Source organism: Hirundo rustica, chromosome Z (assembly GCF_015227805.2).
Source record: "Hirundo rustica isolate bHirRus1 chromosome Z, bHirRus1.pri.v3, whole genome shotgun sequence".
Lineage (NCBI taxonomy): Eukaryota > Metazoa > Chordata > Aves > Passeriformes > Hirundinidae > Hirundo > Hirundo rustica.
The window spans coordinates 55,061,686-55,079,156 of record NC_053488.1 but is presented as its reverse complement, the minus strand read 5'-3'; the positions used below and the strand labels follow the sequence as shown (position 1 = coordinate 55,079,156).

General features: G+C 39.4%; 1 protein-coding gene across 4 annotated transcripts in view; it reads left to right on the top strand.

Moving 5' to 3' along the window:
* KIAA0825 (KIAA0825 ortholog) overlaps positions 1–13,479 on the top strand; it is a 242,871-nt gene extending 229,392 nt beyond the window's left edge. For all 4 annotated transcript variants that reach the window (XM_040089698.2, XM_040089700.2, XM_040089697.2 and 1 more), the window contains one exon: positions 12,679–13,479. In XM_040089698.2, the coding sequence (XP_039945632.1) occupies positions 12,679–12,799 (121 nt within the window). In that variant the 3' untranslated portion in view covers positions 12,800–13,479. The remainder of the gene's footprint in view (positions 1–12,678) is intronic.
* The last annotated feature ends 3,992 nt before the right edge of the window (positions 13,480–17,471 follow it).

Here is a 17,471-nt window from a genome sequence, read left to right as displayed (position 1 = left end):
CGCACTTCTCTGACCAAAGTTACAGTGGTCCTGGCTGGCAAAGGCCAAGCTGTTAAACTTTCTGAAGGTACTTTCTTTATTTTTAGCTATGAAATGTGTTCTCCTCTTGAAAATTATGTTAAAGAAGGTATACATCTGTAAAAAATGTTCACCCAATTAGTTTTCTGTCAGTAAAAGTTGTAAACACTTGTTTTAATAAGTTTCCTGTTTACAGATATACTGTCAGATTTTGGCTATGACAACATTGATGGATAAATAAAAAATAATGTAATAGGATTAATTAAAAAGTAATGTAATAGGCTAATTCCTTTTGTAGTTATATTAAGTAGAAGAAAATTCCTCAATCCCTGCTTGCACTAGTAAAGCAAATATTACAGTTTAAATTATTCTACTGCGTTAATTTGAAAACTAGAGCCTTATGATTTTTAAAACAAGATTTTAAATCATATTTTATAATTTTTAAAGCAAAATGGTCAGATTTAATGTTTTAAAGAATGAATGAGTAGAAAAAATTACAGGAAATATGATATGTATTAAGACATTTCATTATGTTTTCATATTTCTGTTTAATCATTCCCCTATTTGGAAATTACTCTAAATAAAGTATTTTGAAAAAAGGAAAAAACTATTTACAGTTGTCCTAGGTTACAATGTAAGTTGTGTCCAAAGTATTCTATCACCATCTCCATGAGCTGTTGAAACTAAGTTGTGCACTGTTTCCCTTGTCACCTCCCTCCAGACTATCTTCTGTTAATGGCCCATCAATGCCTTCCTGCATGACTCATAGATAATTCCCTCTGGGAGCTATCTCTGTTTAGTGGGCCATCAAGGACCCATTGCAAGACTGATAAAATGATAAAGGCCCATTGTGAGATGCTCCACCCAGGGGGAGGAGCCAAGCATTCCCACCTGGATATAATCTGGGATTTGGGACAGCACAGGCAGCCTTACCCACTGAATTCCCAGAGGACGAGAGCTACCAGACCTTTCTGTGGGAACACTGCTTCAGAAACAAGACCATTTCATCTGGACTGCTACCACCATGGTATCAGGTTGTATTCTGACTCTGTCAGTGATTTTCTGTACTACTGCATTTATTTTATTTTACCTTTTTTTTTTTCTTTTTCCTCCTATTAAATTGGTTTTTTTCTGACTTGGAGTCTCTTCCTGGTGTTGCTTTCAAGCTAGCACAACAGTTAAAAGATTTCCATTTGCATACATTTTGAGCAAATTAATTTGCATGATTTTATAATGTACCCAGCATCATTAAGCTAAACGTATTTAATACACAGCATTATGGAGTTAATTTTTTTATAGATGCTTTCATTAAGTTCACTCAGTATGCTGTTCTGTAGAGTCACCAATCTTTGTAGTGGGTTAAAACCTGGTGAAATTCACCTTTGTTTATTCATCTTTTTTCTTCCAATTAATAACACTTTTAAGAGTGGCTTTGAACTACAGAGAAAGTAAAGGTCTTTGCCTATTCATTTAGGAGTGCTATTTCTTCTAGTGTTCTCCTTTCCCACTTGATTGCAAGGTGTGAAGTCTGCATGACGGATTTCCAAAACTGTCAGTCGTCATTTCACTTACCTTTCTCTTCTTAGCTTTTGTGGCTTTCACATTTCTGGATGTAAATATTAGTTACACTCATGTAGGCAATATTATCTTTCTTGGAATGAACTGGGGGAAATTACTAGTTTTTCTGTACCAAACAGAAACAAATTCTGTGAAGGGTTGCATTTCAGCAGTGGAAGACCTGAATGACCAATAGTGAAACCTACTGTGGACCGAGATCCTGTTTGTCTATCTCCATCTCTTCTCTATTTTTTTAGTATGTTACTCTAAAATTGATTTGTTTGACTGTGTCAATTTTTATCTACAGATTATTTTGCTTTTCTTTGGGATGGTGTCTCTGATTCAATCAATTGTTGCATTTTCAGTCTGTCCCTGGGAATCTTCAGGAAGAGTGAGACAGGGTTATAAGAACAGGTGCCAATTTTTGAAAATAAAATAAGAAGCATCTGCTAAATTTCTGTGCTTGTTGAAGTCAAATTTTTTGGTCCTCAAAAATATGGGGGTATTCTGGCTACAGGCCAAACAACAATGTTTTTTTTCTTTATAGTGGGCATGAAAGTATGAGGCTTTTTAGCAGCCCATCATTTGCTTAAATTTGAGTAAAATCATTTGTTACCAATAGAAGTCAGCTTCCTCATTCCCCTGAGTGTCCTGCTTACATAGCACATTTTCTTCCTTCAAGATCTGAAGTGAGTGAAATCCTTCTAAATGCAAGAAAATAAGTATTTGTTAAAATTTCAAAGCATTAAGAAGGGGATTTTACTACAGCCATAATAATCTTATGTTTTTAAAATATTAATCTTTTTATGCTATCATAGTAGCCCCTCCTTAAAAATTGGAGAAAGTTTCTTGTTGACAAAACATGATTTTTTTTAATACTCCTAAGCCTCAATGCTGTAAAATTATCAAATATAGCCTCTCAGCAGATATATTCGTATTTACAGAACATACATATGCCACAGTAACCATATTTGAAAGTTTAATCCTTTAAAATATTTACATTGAGTTTTCAATATCCATAATGGATAGGCTTTGTAAGTTGAAATTAAAAGGGGAGGGGTAAAGAGAGGGAACAAATAGCTTATGATACCCTGAAGAACAGGGCATTTTTAGTAGATGCATTTCTATCATGTAATCATTGGCAGGTAAATCATATGCATTTGCTGAATGAAAATATTTTTGGCACTCAGGTCATAACATACTTCCTTGTTGTAGCGCATTAAATGGGTTTTTATTGTGTTTCATTTTTATATTGGGTTTTGTAATGTTTTTCTATTGTATCCCCTGTTTCCCTCGGAAACTGTATCACGTGGTTTGTCCCTGCTCGGCCGTGCCCATCCCCCACACTGGAATGTAACCCAACTCTGTTCCACTCCCACCTTATCCCTGATTGGGGAGTGGCTTGTCCCTGCCTCTGGGCCCCTCCCCCCACGGGGAAAATGCCCCGGGACAGGCAGGGGCCTCGGGCTCTCTCTGGCACCAGCATGGACGGGGAAAGAGCTCCAGCAGGCAGGAGCACCACTCCAGAATAAAGCCGTGATATCCCCACAGTGAGGGAGCAGGCTCTTTCCTTTTGCCATTGGCGCCCGTCTGGGTTTCACTAGAGAAATACAACGCTTCCTTCTTTGATATTCTTGAAGAATTATATTCATGTTCAAAAGAATTAAATTCAATCCACGATTACAAAGTTATTTTAAATTATTGAAAAGCTGTAATCCTTTGAATAGTCACTGCCAAGCACTTAGCTTAGACATAGTGTTACTGACCCCATTCTTCCATAAAATCAGCCATCTCAAAGCCCTGCATCATTTATTTGTTACTTGCATGAGCACAGGTAGATATAGGATTATATATAGGTCTATATATATGTTCTATGCATATATATTTGAAATATTTGCATTTCCCAAATAAACAGTGTTCTTAGTTCAGAAGGTCAGATAAGCAACTTCATGCATGCATTAGACGTTACGGGAGTAGTCTAAAGAAGTAAAATAATTGGGACTGCCCAGCATGCTTTTTACAGGTACACTGAAAATTTTTCTCTGCAAACAGATTTAACTTCTTCACTTTCTTCAATTCAATAGAGGGAAACAAAACTATCACAAAAGAATAGGTCTGTATAGCAATTTATATAAATGAATATATTAATGTTATTTTTAAGCAAGGAGAGCACATTGATACATTGCTAAGGAAACATGAGCTGGAATCACTTGATCTTCCTGGGTTACTGAATACTTCCCCCTTGCCCTTTGTTAGCTTGTGAATGTGCAAGCCAAGACTTCCTCTCTTGCTCCTTATTTATAAGGAGAAACAGAAGCCTTCTCAGTGCTAGCAGAAAACTTCAGTGTTTCATATATTTATCTGTGCTGATGTGTTTTGCTGTATCTATCTGAAAAATATACTACTTCCCCCCCCCCCCCCCATTAGCCATATTCAACACAGAAAGGAACTGTATACAGAGAATATTTAAGTGATTCATATCAGATTAATGCAATATGTCACCTACATTATTTGATATTTCAGCATATTTTGAAAATATATTTAGAAATTTTAATTATATATATTCACAAGTTATTATTGGCTTGAAAACCCTAACAATTACAAAGGTGATAGCATTTTATTCTAAACCTATGCCTTCTTTTAAATATGAATAATATCCTAAAATTTGGGCTTCTTGGACATTTTAGTTGCTCTTTTTAGGGTTAAATGAACGCTAAGCAAAATGTAGGTGGTGGTATAATGGGTTGGTTCAAATAATTCCAATATCCTTTTAAAATGCTGATTTTATTTAATGTTCCAAAATATATCAGACTGAAATAAAACATATGGCACCTCTGAATCTGAATTTTATTTTTTTTCTAAGAGCAATGTTACTAATAATTGGAAACAACAGAAGTATGCAAGTTGGCTGTTTGATGAATCTTGCATTTTGAAAGTCATCCCTGATAGTTATTTTATTCATATTCACATTAGTTTAACTGGCTAGTTGGATTTGTATCAATTATTATTGCCAGAACAACTGTCACATAGTTTGATATGCTAGTAAAAAAATCTATTTTGGACAAAATTTTTACTAATAAATGTTGACTTTTTCCACTTAAACACAAACAGCTTATTTCTCATCCTATTTAGAATAAGAAACATGTGTTACAGCCTTCTTCCTTACAGTCCAGTAGTCTTTTGAAAACAATATTGTTCCCATTCTTAAAGCATAAAATTGGAAAAAATCTCAGTTAATAAGGGACCAAATTAGCTGGTCAATCTAATTTCATAGATCTTTAATTCATGGATGCTGCTAAGTGAATACACAGAAGACATTCTTGTCCTCATTGGATCTCCTTACATGCCTTGAAAATAGATTACTTTTGGATAAAATGAGATTACTTTTGGATAAAATGAAAACGCATTAGAATAACTTCTTGTAACGTGAACACTAAAGAACTTCCAAACTGGATGATGATGTTGAATATTTTTACCAATGCTATTGTTTAATGTAATGTGCTGACAAGTATGAAATCACTATCTTTAAAAGGAATCTGCTGATTTATTGTTAGACTTCCATTAGCTACGATTGGTAGGTTTCTGTATTACACTTCCAGCAATAAATGCTTTGAATGTATTTAATTAAGAATTTTCAGTTGTTGTCCTTGTCTTAGTCTAAGACAATTTTATGGTATAGAGACTCAGAAATGTTACCTCCCTTCCCCCTGTCTACCAATAAGGAGAGACAAATGCAAAAAGATATAAGTGAAAAAATTAATATTTTACTAACATAAAACGTCAACAAGAAAGAAAACAACAAAAATCACTAGAGACACAGAGGCTGAGTCAACTGGCTCCTCTGGGAACAAAGAAGACAAGACTGCTGCCACCCAGGCAGCACATGTGCCCCTGAGGACAAAGACAAGATGGTAGAGAGGCTCTCCTGGCTAAACCTTCCCTCTGGAAGAAAAAAAGCCAGGAATGCAGGGGGGTCATGGTGGGGTTCTGTTGGCAGATGGGATGTGCTGGCATTGTCTGGGGCAGGTCCAGGCCTTCAGTGCCAGTTTTCCTGTTCCCTCTCTGTGACAGCAGGGGTGTATGTTTGGGATGTCACTCCTACTGCTTGCTGCCTCTTCCTGCCACCTGCTGGACTTCCTTGCAGCTTAGCCAGACTCGGCTAGTGTCAGTGCCCCTGCCTCGGGTTACTGCCCCATTGGGGGAGAGGGAAATTGTCCCACTGGGCACCAAAAACTGCAGTCCTGGCCCAGACATTCCTGGCTGAAGTTTTGGATCTGTCACTTTGGGAACTATTACTTTTGAACCATGAACTTGGGAATGGTCCCTCTGCCTCTTCTCAGCCCAGTTGTCCTGCAGAAATGTCGTGGGAGGGCTTGGAAATGGGAAGAGACCCACAGGTCATATAGTACCAGGGTATGCTGATTGCTTCACTTTGGTAAGCCAGACCAAAATGGACCCCTTCCTGTTCCAGAGATGGCATTATCCAAAACCATGCCTATGGCTGATGTGAATGGTATTATAATAAACAGCACTGAAAACTCCAACTCTGTACGCAAAAGATTATCCACCCTTTATTCTATACCATATATGTTGTCTAGATGTTTCATCCGTAGCCATATACAGGTACAAACAACTATATTGATATAGGTATTATTTAGGTGGTTGCTGACTGTTCCCCCAAGATGTTTGTTGAGTTTGTTTTAGTCCATTACTGATGCAACTTGAAGAGTCTGTATTCATTGCTGAGGATATTTTATGAGGTATGGTGGCAATGTCATTCAACAACCAATACTACATATGTAATTCAGCATTACAGATGGTTCTCACCAAAATCAGGTCCCCTTGAGGTCCACAAAGTTTACCATCCCTCTGTATTAGCCACCAAGTGTAACCAGGCAAGCTTGGTTAGTGAATCTGCTAGTGTTACTAACAGGGTGGTCTTTGGTAAATGCAGATCCCAATGTTTGAAGGTTCCACCACCCATTGCCTTCAGTATGGTTTTTAACAATCCATTCACTGTTTGACTTTCCCAGCGGCTCATGGGTGATAGGGAATACCTGGGTGATACACCCACTGAATTCCATGTTCTCTAGCCCAGGTGTCCATGAGGTTCTTTTTAAAATGAGCCCCATTGTCTTACTCAATTCTTTCTGGGGTGCCATGTTGCCACAGGAGAGGCATCAGCCACCGGGTAGGTCTCCAGCCATCCAGCAGTTGCTTCTGCCGTTGTGAGCACGTAGGGCCTGCCTTGGCAGGTTTGCTGCAGCGTGATGTAATCCATCTGCCAGGTCTCTCCATATTTATATTTAGTCCATTGTCTCCTATACTAATGGGTTTTGCCTGCTTGGCCTGTCTGATGCAGTGCATGTTTCACAATCATTGATTACCTAGGATATGGTGTCCATGTCCATCCTTCAGTCATAAACCCATCAGTATGTTGCATTTCTTCCCTCTTCGCTCACCCGAGGGCATCATGGGCCCACCAAGCTAGAAGCAACTCTCCTTTGTGTTGCCAGTCCAGATACCTTTAATTCTGGCAGCCCAGTCTGTTATTGGATCAATTGCAATGCTCCCCACTAGCCCAACGCATAGGCACCTAGGCATCTATTGCATCGTGAGGCAGCAGTGACCATCGCGTCCAGGGAGGTTACAACCACCAGCAGGGAAACAGACGAGACAAGTCATTGTTGTAAGCACAAGGATCCATTTATTCCCCCCTACCCCAGACCGGGGAGGGGGTGAAAGCGAAGAGGGGTGAAGAAGAAGAGGGCGAGCAGGGGCAGGCTCATGGGTTTTATCGGGTACTTTAGGGGAGGAATCTTAGGTTTTGGTCAAAAGTGGGGAGATCAGATTTCAGCCTCCTCAAAACAGGACACCACAACTCCTCCCTTCATAAATTGGTTAAAAGGTGCATTGAATTACTTACAATAATGGGATTCTTGGGAATATGACTTATAGGTTTGCAAAATTAAAATGAACATTATTAAGCTAAATTGACAAGTAACAGAAAAGCATTTGAGACTTAATTACAGAGAATAAAGCAATAGAATTGATGATACTGAATTAAATTAATACATTTTCACTTAATGAGTTCATAGTTCAATCTCCTTTGGCTTTTGGTCTTGCTACCAGAAGGGGTGCAGTTCTTTCCTCTCTTCTTTATGAAGGGCACGGTTCTTACTCTTCAGTCTCGGCTATGGTTGGTTTTGTGGGTGTTATTATTGTAGGTGATGATGACTGTGAAGCGAGGAATGGTGAAAGCTGCAGTGGTAGAGCTGTCAGCAGCACACGGCAGGGTCTGGCCTTCTCTCGGAGCTGCGCCGTTCCGCCACGCCGCCTCTGCCGCGCCGGCTGCAGGGCACAGCGGGGCCGGGCACTCTCTGGCCAGCCCCGCCTCGCCTCCCCGGCTGTGCGGGCCTGGGGCGGGGCAGCTGCAGGGCACGGCAGGAAGGGGGGCGGGTAGGCAGGGGGAAGGGCAGGCACAAGACCGGAAGAGAAGGACTTCAGTGGGAAAGAGAGGATCTCAAATCCGCGTGGTAAGCATCATTTTTTAGAACGAGCGCCCAGGATGGCGCGGCCACTGCCTTTCCAGGCAGGGAACAGGGGATATGGAAAGACAGGGGCGAAGGAGGACACAGGACGGTGGGAGGATGGCAGTGCACCTGGGTCACTTCTGGACGGTTTATGACCTTGTCCTGCCTTCAGGGAAAGGGGGATGGGGTGGAGAGGGGCACAGAGTGACGGAGAGACGGTAGCAACTCTGTGCCATCCTGGCAGTTTTCATTCCTTGCTGCACTCTTAGGAACAAAGGGTAAGGAAAGATATAGGCAGCTTCACAGAAACTGAAAAACGTGAAGGTTCACAGGAGGGAGGGTCTAGGGCACCAACATTCTGCATGCAAATCGTCCGTAATCGTCCATAGGTAGCAACTAGGGCTTTATCGTCCATAAGTTGCAGCAAACATGTCAGGAGATTTGGTAAGAGCCCCCAGCCTGGTCCTTTTGCAGGCAGACTAGCTGCTTGTAGCTTTTAAAAACTCCTTCCCATGAAGAATGAAAAGACTTGTGATGGTAGATGTTAGTCCATTGCTTGGTCCCAGAGAACAGATCTCCTTCTGGGGAGTTTCCCTCCCCATAAGCTTTTTCTGGGGGTCCTGCAGAGGTGACTTATGGGGTGCCGGTCTTGTTGTCCTCACTGGTTGCTCGCATTCATCCACCATTTGTTGTTGCATTGTGTGGCAACAGTGACTGTGTCCAGGGAGATTACGGCAGGGAAAGAGAGGAAACAAGTCTTTGTTTTAAGCACGAGAATCCATTTATTCCCCCCTACTCCGGCCAGGGAGGGGGTGAGAGCGAAGAGGGGTGAAGACAAAGAGGGCGAATAGGTACAGGCTTGTGGGTTTTATCAGGTATTCTAGGGGAGGAGTCTTAGGTTTTGGTCAAAAGGGGGGAGATCAAATTTCAGCCTCCTCAATACAGGACTCCACAGGCATCCACATGACAAACTTCTTTGGTCAGCTTTACTACCCTAGCAGCAATGTCTAGCCAGGTTTTTGCTGCCTGGATGTATTTCCTTCTTCAATGCCAACTGGCCTTTTTCCATCATTCTAGCCGCCCCCACAGAGGGTTTGCTACCATCCGTAAGTCCATATAGAGGTATAGTGTTTGGTCTTCTCTCAATCAGCAATATCCAAAGCCAGATGGGTTTTCAGCTCTGCATCCTGCAGTAACTTCTCTCCCCTTAGTTTTCAATCTATCCCCTCTACCAATGCAGAGAGACAAATGCAAAGAGATATAAGTGGGGAAAAAAAAAAAAAAAAAAGTTTACTAAAAGAAAACAGCAATAACCAAGAAACAGAGAGGCAAACAGTTAAACCCACAAATGCAGAGGAGGACCCTGAATTGTCCTGGGAAACACAGACAAAATGGCGTAGATTCCACTCTCTGGGCCATGCTGTCAAGAGAGGGGACAAAGGCAGCAACACACTGAACAAGCATCCGTGGTTCCTTCCCTGTCACTTGTCTCTATGGGAGCTGCTGGCTCCATTTTGCCCAGGCTAGCTCAACACTGTGACCAGACAGGAAAACTCCCCAGGGTCCTAGAAACCAGGGCAGTGACGAAGGGCTTTTCCCCTTATCACAAGAGACACGGCGTCGATGGCTGAGGAAAGGAGTCAGACTTGGTGAGAGGGCAAAGTCCAAGGTCTTTATTCCGTCCTGGTCAGACACCTGCCTCAGTTGCTGCTCCGGCCAAGTCCTGCCCAGGCCTCATGTTCTGGGCTAGCATACAGGGGAAGGGCCAAGGGAGGGGACAACCCAAAACCCAGTGAGGGATAAGGTGGGTGTGGAACAGGGTTGGAGGGACATTTAAAGAAACCAATGGGAACATGAAGGGTGGAACCTCCTCGGCTCTGGGCCTATCGTTTGATGTCCTTACCCGAACTCTCCAGAAGCTGAAGGAACAGCTGAATGACAGACAGGACCCGTAGGAGGGGACTGGGAGGAGTGACAGGGAAGAGGAGTAGGGACAAGCCTTGGAATAAAACACTTTCCAGGAGAACAGGGGAGTACAGAACAAACCATTATAACACAAAACCCTATATAAAAATAAGTAACGTAAAATACAATATGAGAACAAATAACGCAGTGCAACACTTCCCCAAGCAACAATGGGAGCAGGGAGAAAACAAAACCTAGAAAACATATTTTTCTCCTAAAGGAGTCAGTGCTGCTGAAACGATGGAAGAAACTCAGCATATGTCGGGCCAACCCCCTCAGAAACTGGAAACTTGTGGAGCAGCTCTGACCCTTGGCGACAGGTGGCTGTCCAGAGTAGGAGCAGCAAAAGTCCAGAGAAACAGCTCATGGGGCTCCAGATGCAGTGGTTGCTGTAGCAACCGTGGCAAGGGTTGCTGTCAGTCTTTTTCTCTGTCAGTTCCTGGGAGGCCGTGGCTAGCAGCCTGTCAGAACGCCCTGCTTTCTGAGGTTCTTTTGAGTGTCAAAAGAAGAAACAGAGAGCTCCATGTGTCTGTTCCCAGCATCCCTCCCCTTTCCGTGAACCAGTGTAAAACACAGAGGTTCTGCTTCCAACTCTGGGTCTTAAAGAGATAGTAAACTACCTTGTACAGATTGATGTAGAGAAGATATGGAATACGTGATTTTGGGTCACGCTTAATGCTACACTCTACCTTCTATCTCTGTAACTATGACACATTCTCTAAACAAAGAGCTCCTCTAGTTTAAAATATGCAACAAATCAAATTAATTAAAATTAATTAGTTCATCTTGTGTAGTAATGTTTCTGAATAATGCTGAGGACCACAAATTCAAATTAAGGCCTGCACAACTTCCTCCGAAGTTTGAAGAGAGGGTACATTACCAAAAGGAAAAGGGGAAATCAGTCACCCTGTTAAACAGCATTCACTGGGGATGCTTGCAAAAGTGGCTGCACTGAAGGTTCATACAGCCAGATTTTATATCATAAACCAGAGAATAAAGCAGACAGACATAGCAATTAGTTTTACCTAATGCTAATATACACTTAAGGTTAAGTATGGTAGCAGTCACATGAGTGGAGTAATAGGAAGTTAATTATTGCAAAACCTTGATCATAGGCATTCAATGCTTTTCGTGGTATGCTTGTCTTGTTCTGATACTCCTTCAGGCAGTAATATGGGTTGTCATATTCAGTTTTTAAAGGTAAAGGTGTGAAGGATATATTCTGATTTATACATGTTCATTGAACATATTTTTTCCTAACTGTTTTTTAACAATGAGATTTTACTACAAAGCACTTGTTCTCCTGGTTTTAGAAAGCTTTTAAATAGATACAAGGTGTACGCCATGCCCTATTGCCAATAATGACTGTTCTCTTCTTGCAAATATAAGGAATGAAATATAGTAGTTCCATAGTAGTCCCACCATTCTGTATTATATTTGATTTATTCACCAGTCTAAACTTGGATATGTCTTCTGATTATTACAGTATGAGGACCTAAGAAGTGTGGGGACAGGATTAAAGTATTGCTTCTGACAGTTTCCTAAAAGCAGTCCTTGTTCAGCTGATTTTTTTACATCTCCTACTTTTCTGCATCATTCTATGGCTCATTTATCACCTATTAGTTTTAATACTTGAAAATGTGATTTCTAGTTCTAGTACTAGTGTTTTACCTTTTGTATTCAGGTGGTCTGAACTGGGAGCCTATACTTTATTATCTACTTAGAACAGAATGAGATTAATATTAAAGGGATATCAAATTCTAAAAATCCACAGAACTTGTAGAAGAGGTAGAGCCACAGAAGTGACCATTGTGTAGGCATAATTGGAGTGATAAAAAGTTTACCTGACTACATATCAGCACTATTGCTGTATTTATTATCCTTATTTTCTTTAACAGAATACTGCATGACTTTTAAGGTTCTATATTTGACTATTAATACTAAAAAAACCCCAATATCTTCACAGTCACTCACTTTTGCAGTTTTAGTGGCATTAGCTCTTAATCCTAAACTAGAAAGGAGTATTCATATGGGGAAGGAAGAATCTGATGTCTTTTATTTCTGTTTAGATCATTATACTTGTTGGTTAAAGAAACAAAGAGCCAGTCAGTTTTGTAGTATTTTGTAAAATAGTAGTATCACTGCCAGAGAATGATGACAACTCACATTAAATATTTGGGTTGGACTTCATGAGGTGACATTTCACTGCAAACTTAGAGAGTATTGAGAGCATCTGTTTAACTTCCAAAATGTGCGTTAGCTCTTCCCCTTTTTCTCTGCAAGTTTTACAAGGTTTCCACCTCTACCAATGTGTGTGCGACGCATAAAATAGGGAAAAAAAAGTACTGTTGCAGTAAGTACATGAAAGATTTTGTAGTAGCTTTCACAATTTGTGTCAATTGCCTCATGCCCGTGCCAAGTTCTGTGTGGCAGGGCTTTTGGCGGTTGTATTTTGCATGATTCAGTAATCTCAACTGGTATAACCATGGCTGGGGAGGGCAATGAATAGATAAAATCAAGTCCTGTATTTTTAATGTGTCCTAAGGACTAGTTTAAAACACAATAAAAATTAATAAAATGTTTTTATTCATTTTATGTCTTTCAGGTGGGAGATGAAAGAAGATGCAGATCTTGAAGATGAGGAGGATGTTATGGTGGAACACTTAAAAAATGTTTATTTAACACAAAGGACTCCTATCTCAGAAGATAAAGAACAATTACCTTGACAGATTTTGGATAGCACCCTTTTTCTGCATTCAACAAGATTAACTTAATGTTGCAACTCACAGGACTAGAAAGCTCAGAAATATGTATCTTGAGTAGGAGTTCTAAACTCAAGAGTCTTCCCCTGTTATTGTCTGGTCACCTCATCCAGGAAGCAATTGTTCACATTTGCATAAGGTGAGGAACAGTACAGGAAAATGTCAGTGTCACAAAACAAGGAGGTTGTATCTCAGTACTGCAGAGGCGTAAACCTGAATGACAAACTAAGAATTGTTTCAAAAATACAAAACTCACTCTGAAAATAATGTAATTTTAGACACAGGCTGAGCAAATACTCCTGGTTTCCATCCACTTCTTTGAAGTTGGAGTCAGCCTTCCCCCAGTTTGTGTCACTCAAAGACCTTTTCTCTCCTTCAGTGCTTGTTTATTAAATCACCTACATGGAAAGGGACAGTTATAGACCATACACCTACAGTCTTTTTTGAGTTGCTCCAGGATGCATATGCTTGGCCATTATTTCCAATCAAAAATGCATCAACATTACTGTCCTCACAAATGTTACTTAACATCCAGAGTATATTATGGCTTTAAAAACACATCATAGAGAAACTTTAGAAGATTTGAGAAGCATCTTTTATTTAAAAGACTTATTTGCAGGCAGTGCTCAGAGGATTATCTTAACAGTAAACTGAGAAAATAATAAATAATTAATTAAAAAAAAATTACAGTGAAATTTTGTATTAAAACTAATCTTGGTTTACTAGTCAAGATTTTCTGAATAATAAATATTTTTCTGAATACTAAATATTTTTCTTACAGACTGGTTAAAATTATCAACATTTTTTAAATAGAAGGTTTGGTTAGTATCTCTTTAGGTCTACAGAAATAATCCGTAATTTTTCTGTAAGTTTCTTCCATTAGAAGTCCAATGGAACCGTTTTTTCTGCCTGATGAAGGACTCTAGCAGGATCTCGCTAAGGGTGCAATCTGAGCAGAGTTATTTGTGTTCCCAGCACATCTTCACACAGACGCTATTATGGACATAATGTAGACGACATCAATAGGATGAAGGCGTGCTTTTTGTCCCTAAAGGCTTCAGCAGCATCATGGGTAACCATATTACTAATGCTGATTTGAGGTCTTATCTGAAATGCAGGTTTTTCTCCTCTTAATTGCTCTTTTTTCTTTTCATATAAAGCATCAGACTATTTAAAATGAAAATGTGGACAATTGCATCTCACAAATCTCCAAAGATCTTGTTACAACACTGCAGCACAAAAGGGCTGTGAGGCACTGGAGCTTAAAAGATGCTCAAAATATTAATTAAAGAATAAAGTAGATATTTTCCTCTGCTGCCAGTGTAGTAATTTCAGATCATAAAGGAAGTGATGGAGTGTAAAAACCATTTATCTTTGCTTTGTATTTCATCTTAGAAGATTAGTGGTGGACTTCAGGTTTAAAACATGTCTACAGGGATCTTCCCTGATGGCAGGTTTGGTATTCTGACAAATGAGGCACACATATTCCAAGTGTCATTGTAGGACACGAAAGAAAGACAAAAGACTCCAAATATTTCAGAAGGCAAAGAATATAAAAAAGCTTTATTGTCTAATAAGGTGTTCTGATACAGACTTAACATGATTGGTGAATAGGAACGACACCTCTCCAATTCCATTGGTGAAACTAGAGAAACAGTAAAACACCACCTGGAGAAAGATTGTTTTGAGAAAAGATAGTTGTTTTGCCAAGATTGTTTTGAGAAGAGGCTTTCTTGAGAACGTTTCCCTTGGGAAAAATTACCAGCTGCTAGCAGGCTAAAGTCTCTTAGACCAGAAACATCAGGCCCACATTCCAAGCCATACAAATAATGTGTTAGTGTACATGGAGACGAGTTTAGAATATACTCTCCTATTATATCAAAATCTATTGTACATAATTAACTTTGTGTATAGTCACATAAAGTGCCTATGTGATGAAACTGATTGAAATAATTCTTGTAAAAATGCTCCCCTTCTTGGGAAATACCTGCTCTGAAGAGAACTTTGCAAGTGAAGAACCTAATTGAGAATAAAACCCCTCATTTACACTTAAGGGGGAATATCCATACCGTGGCTTCCCTGATCCTGTTGGCGACACTAATTCTGATAAAGGTCAAGATACCACTGGCCTTCTCAGCTATCTGGGCAGACTCTGGCTCATGTTCAGCTGGTTGTTGACCAGCAACTTTTCTGTTGTGCCACTTTCCAGACATACTGTACTGCACCTGTGGCACTGATTTGTGTTGTTGTGACCCAAGAACAGGATGTTGATCCTCATTCCACAGGCCTCAGCCTACTGATCCAGCTTGTCCAGATCCCTTGTAAAGCCTTTAAACTCTCCAACAGGTCAACACTCTTGCTCAATGTACATGCATATTTTAGGGTATTTGAGTGCAAGCAAATGTGTATTTTTTTTGATTGACCCACAATCCTTACTGAGAAATATCAAGGCTTGGTCTTGCTGGAAATGTAACCATTCCATTTAACCTTTAGGGTATAAAAGAGACATCGTCTTGGAAATACTGCTTAAAGCTGAATACACACTTGTACACCATTCATATTAGATCAATAAAATTACAATAATAAGAAGAACAGTACAACTGAGATAGCTAAGTAACATGCTATAAATTTATCAAGACTGCTTGCTCTGAACTTAAACACTTAATTGAAAGTTGAAAGAGTTGACCATTTTTCCATTGCATAGATGTATTCCACAGATGCTTGTGTGTAAAATTAGGAATACTTTTATAACTGTAAAACTGCTGCTCTCTTTGGCTTTTCTTCCTAAGACAATAATTCTAAAGTCTTTAAAAAGTTCTGCCAATTCTGAAATTGATTTAAGATAAATTAATTTTTAAGAATGATGGAATGTCCTGGCTCTTTGACACTACTTACTGATCCAGGAATGTCTCACATGCATGTTTAGCCTAAGTAAATGAAAGCAACAGGAGTCAGATTGTGTGCTACAGTGTGCACCCAAATGGTCATGACCACTGCAATCTGATCATGTTAATTCTTCTTGAAAAGATGATCAAAAACATTGTGTATGACAGACCTTTCTAAGTGGCCGAGACCTGGCCTCACTGGCTCAACTGAATTAGCTCAAAAGGAAGTTATTATATTTATAGAAATTAAATGGATCAGATAGCACAAACTAGGTTAACTGTACATCATCATTAATGCTCACATCTAATTATCACTTAACAATTTCATATACTTAACTCCTTTTACAAAACAGGCTTCAATGGGAGACTTCATGGCATGGAATATCTCTAATTAGGTTTGTTTAATGTCCCCTTCAGAATGCTCCAAATCTTAACATCTTTCATCTATTGAAAGGTAATTAATAAAATTAGAAGCAGAAAAAAATTGAAATTGCTTTAATAATAATGAAACTCAAAAAGAGAGGAGAAACAGATATTTTGGGAACAGATTAACATTTAGACACAGCCCTGTTTTCTAGTGACTGCTGTCCTGACAGGCTCCCATAGGCCATGCTTTATTCTAGGAGAGGGAATTTGATATGTATCTACACTATTTGCTCAGAAAATATGCGCGATGGCAAATGAATGTTCTTTAATTCACCTCTACATCATCACAGCAGTGCATGGTAGGCATGAGGCTGGCTTCTTCCAATTAGCTTCTGATGCTAGAAATACTCCACTTCCCTCTCAGCTGGAATGTCTTCAGAAAGTACTAGTGAGTCTTATGTACAGTAAAACATCAATTATATGCTGATATAATATTATTCTATGGAGCTCCCTAAAAATATGTGCAATCATTTCTAGTGACAAACACCACTCACATTCCCAAGGCAACAGTTGAAAGACAGAGGGATTAGATCCATTGCCCAATTAGACATGAATGGAGAGAAAAACTTGATGGCAACAGGGAGATTTCTAAGTGACTAAACAGATCTTGAGGAGGTTCTTTTTGGAGGAAAGCCACTTTTCTGTAGTAATTTTCCATATTGTAAACAGTATTATGAAGGGAAGCAGAATCTCTAAAACTCTTCTAGGTGTGGTGGTTTCACATTCGCCAAATTCTGGTTGCCAAATTTAGTGTAGTGGTCTTAGTATTTATTCTTTTTCTGTAGGAGTGAGATTAGGAGAAAAGCAAAGCAGGCTCAAGCTTAAAAATGAACAAATAGTTTTATTAACACGTACTAAAAGAATTGAAAAAGAAAGTTGGGGAAAAACTAAAACAAAACAGAATGAAACTTAAAAAACACTCTTCCCCCCCTTACAAACTGTTAACTTTCCTACAAAACAATATAAAGGGGCAAAAACGGTGATTTTCAGTCAGTTTCACCATTTGAATATAATCTTTCATCAATTCTTTAGGAGAAGGGTCTTTCTTAGAGTCATGGATCCCACTGACAACCTAAAACAGTTCTCTTGTGGGTTGTTTAACTGTCACATCATAAACCCATATATCTACAGAGTAAATAGTAGAACACAGACCATAAAGTTCTGTGATGAGTGTTGCTTTCAATTTTTGTTTCATTGCACCAAAACTTTTCATATCAGTCTGGCATATTTTTAACTGCTATATACAGGATCAAAGAATTATGACTGGTGACTTGAAATATATATCATATATATTTAATCTTTACAACAAATGTAAAAGCAGTAAG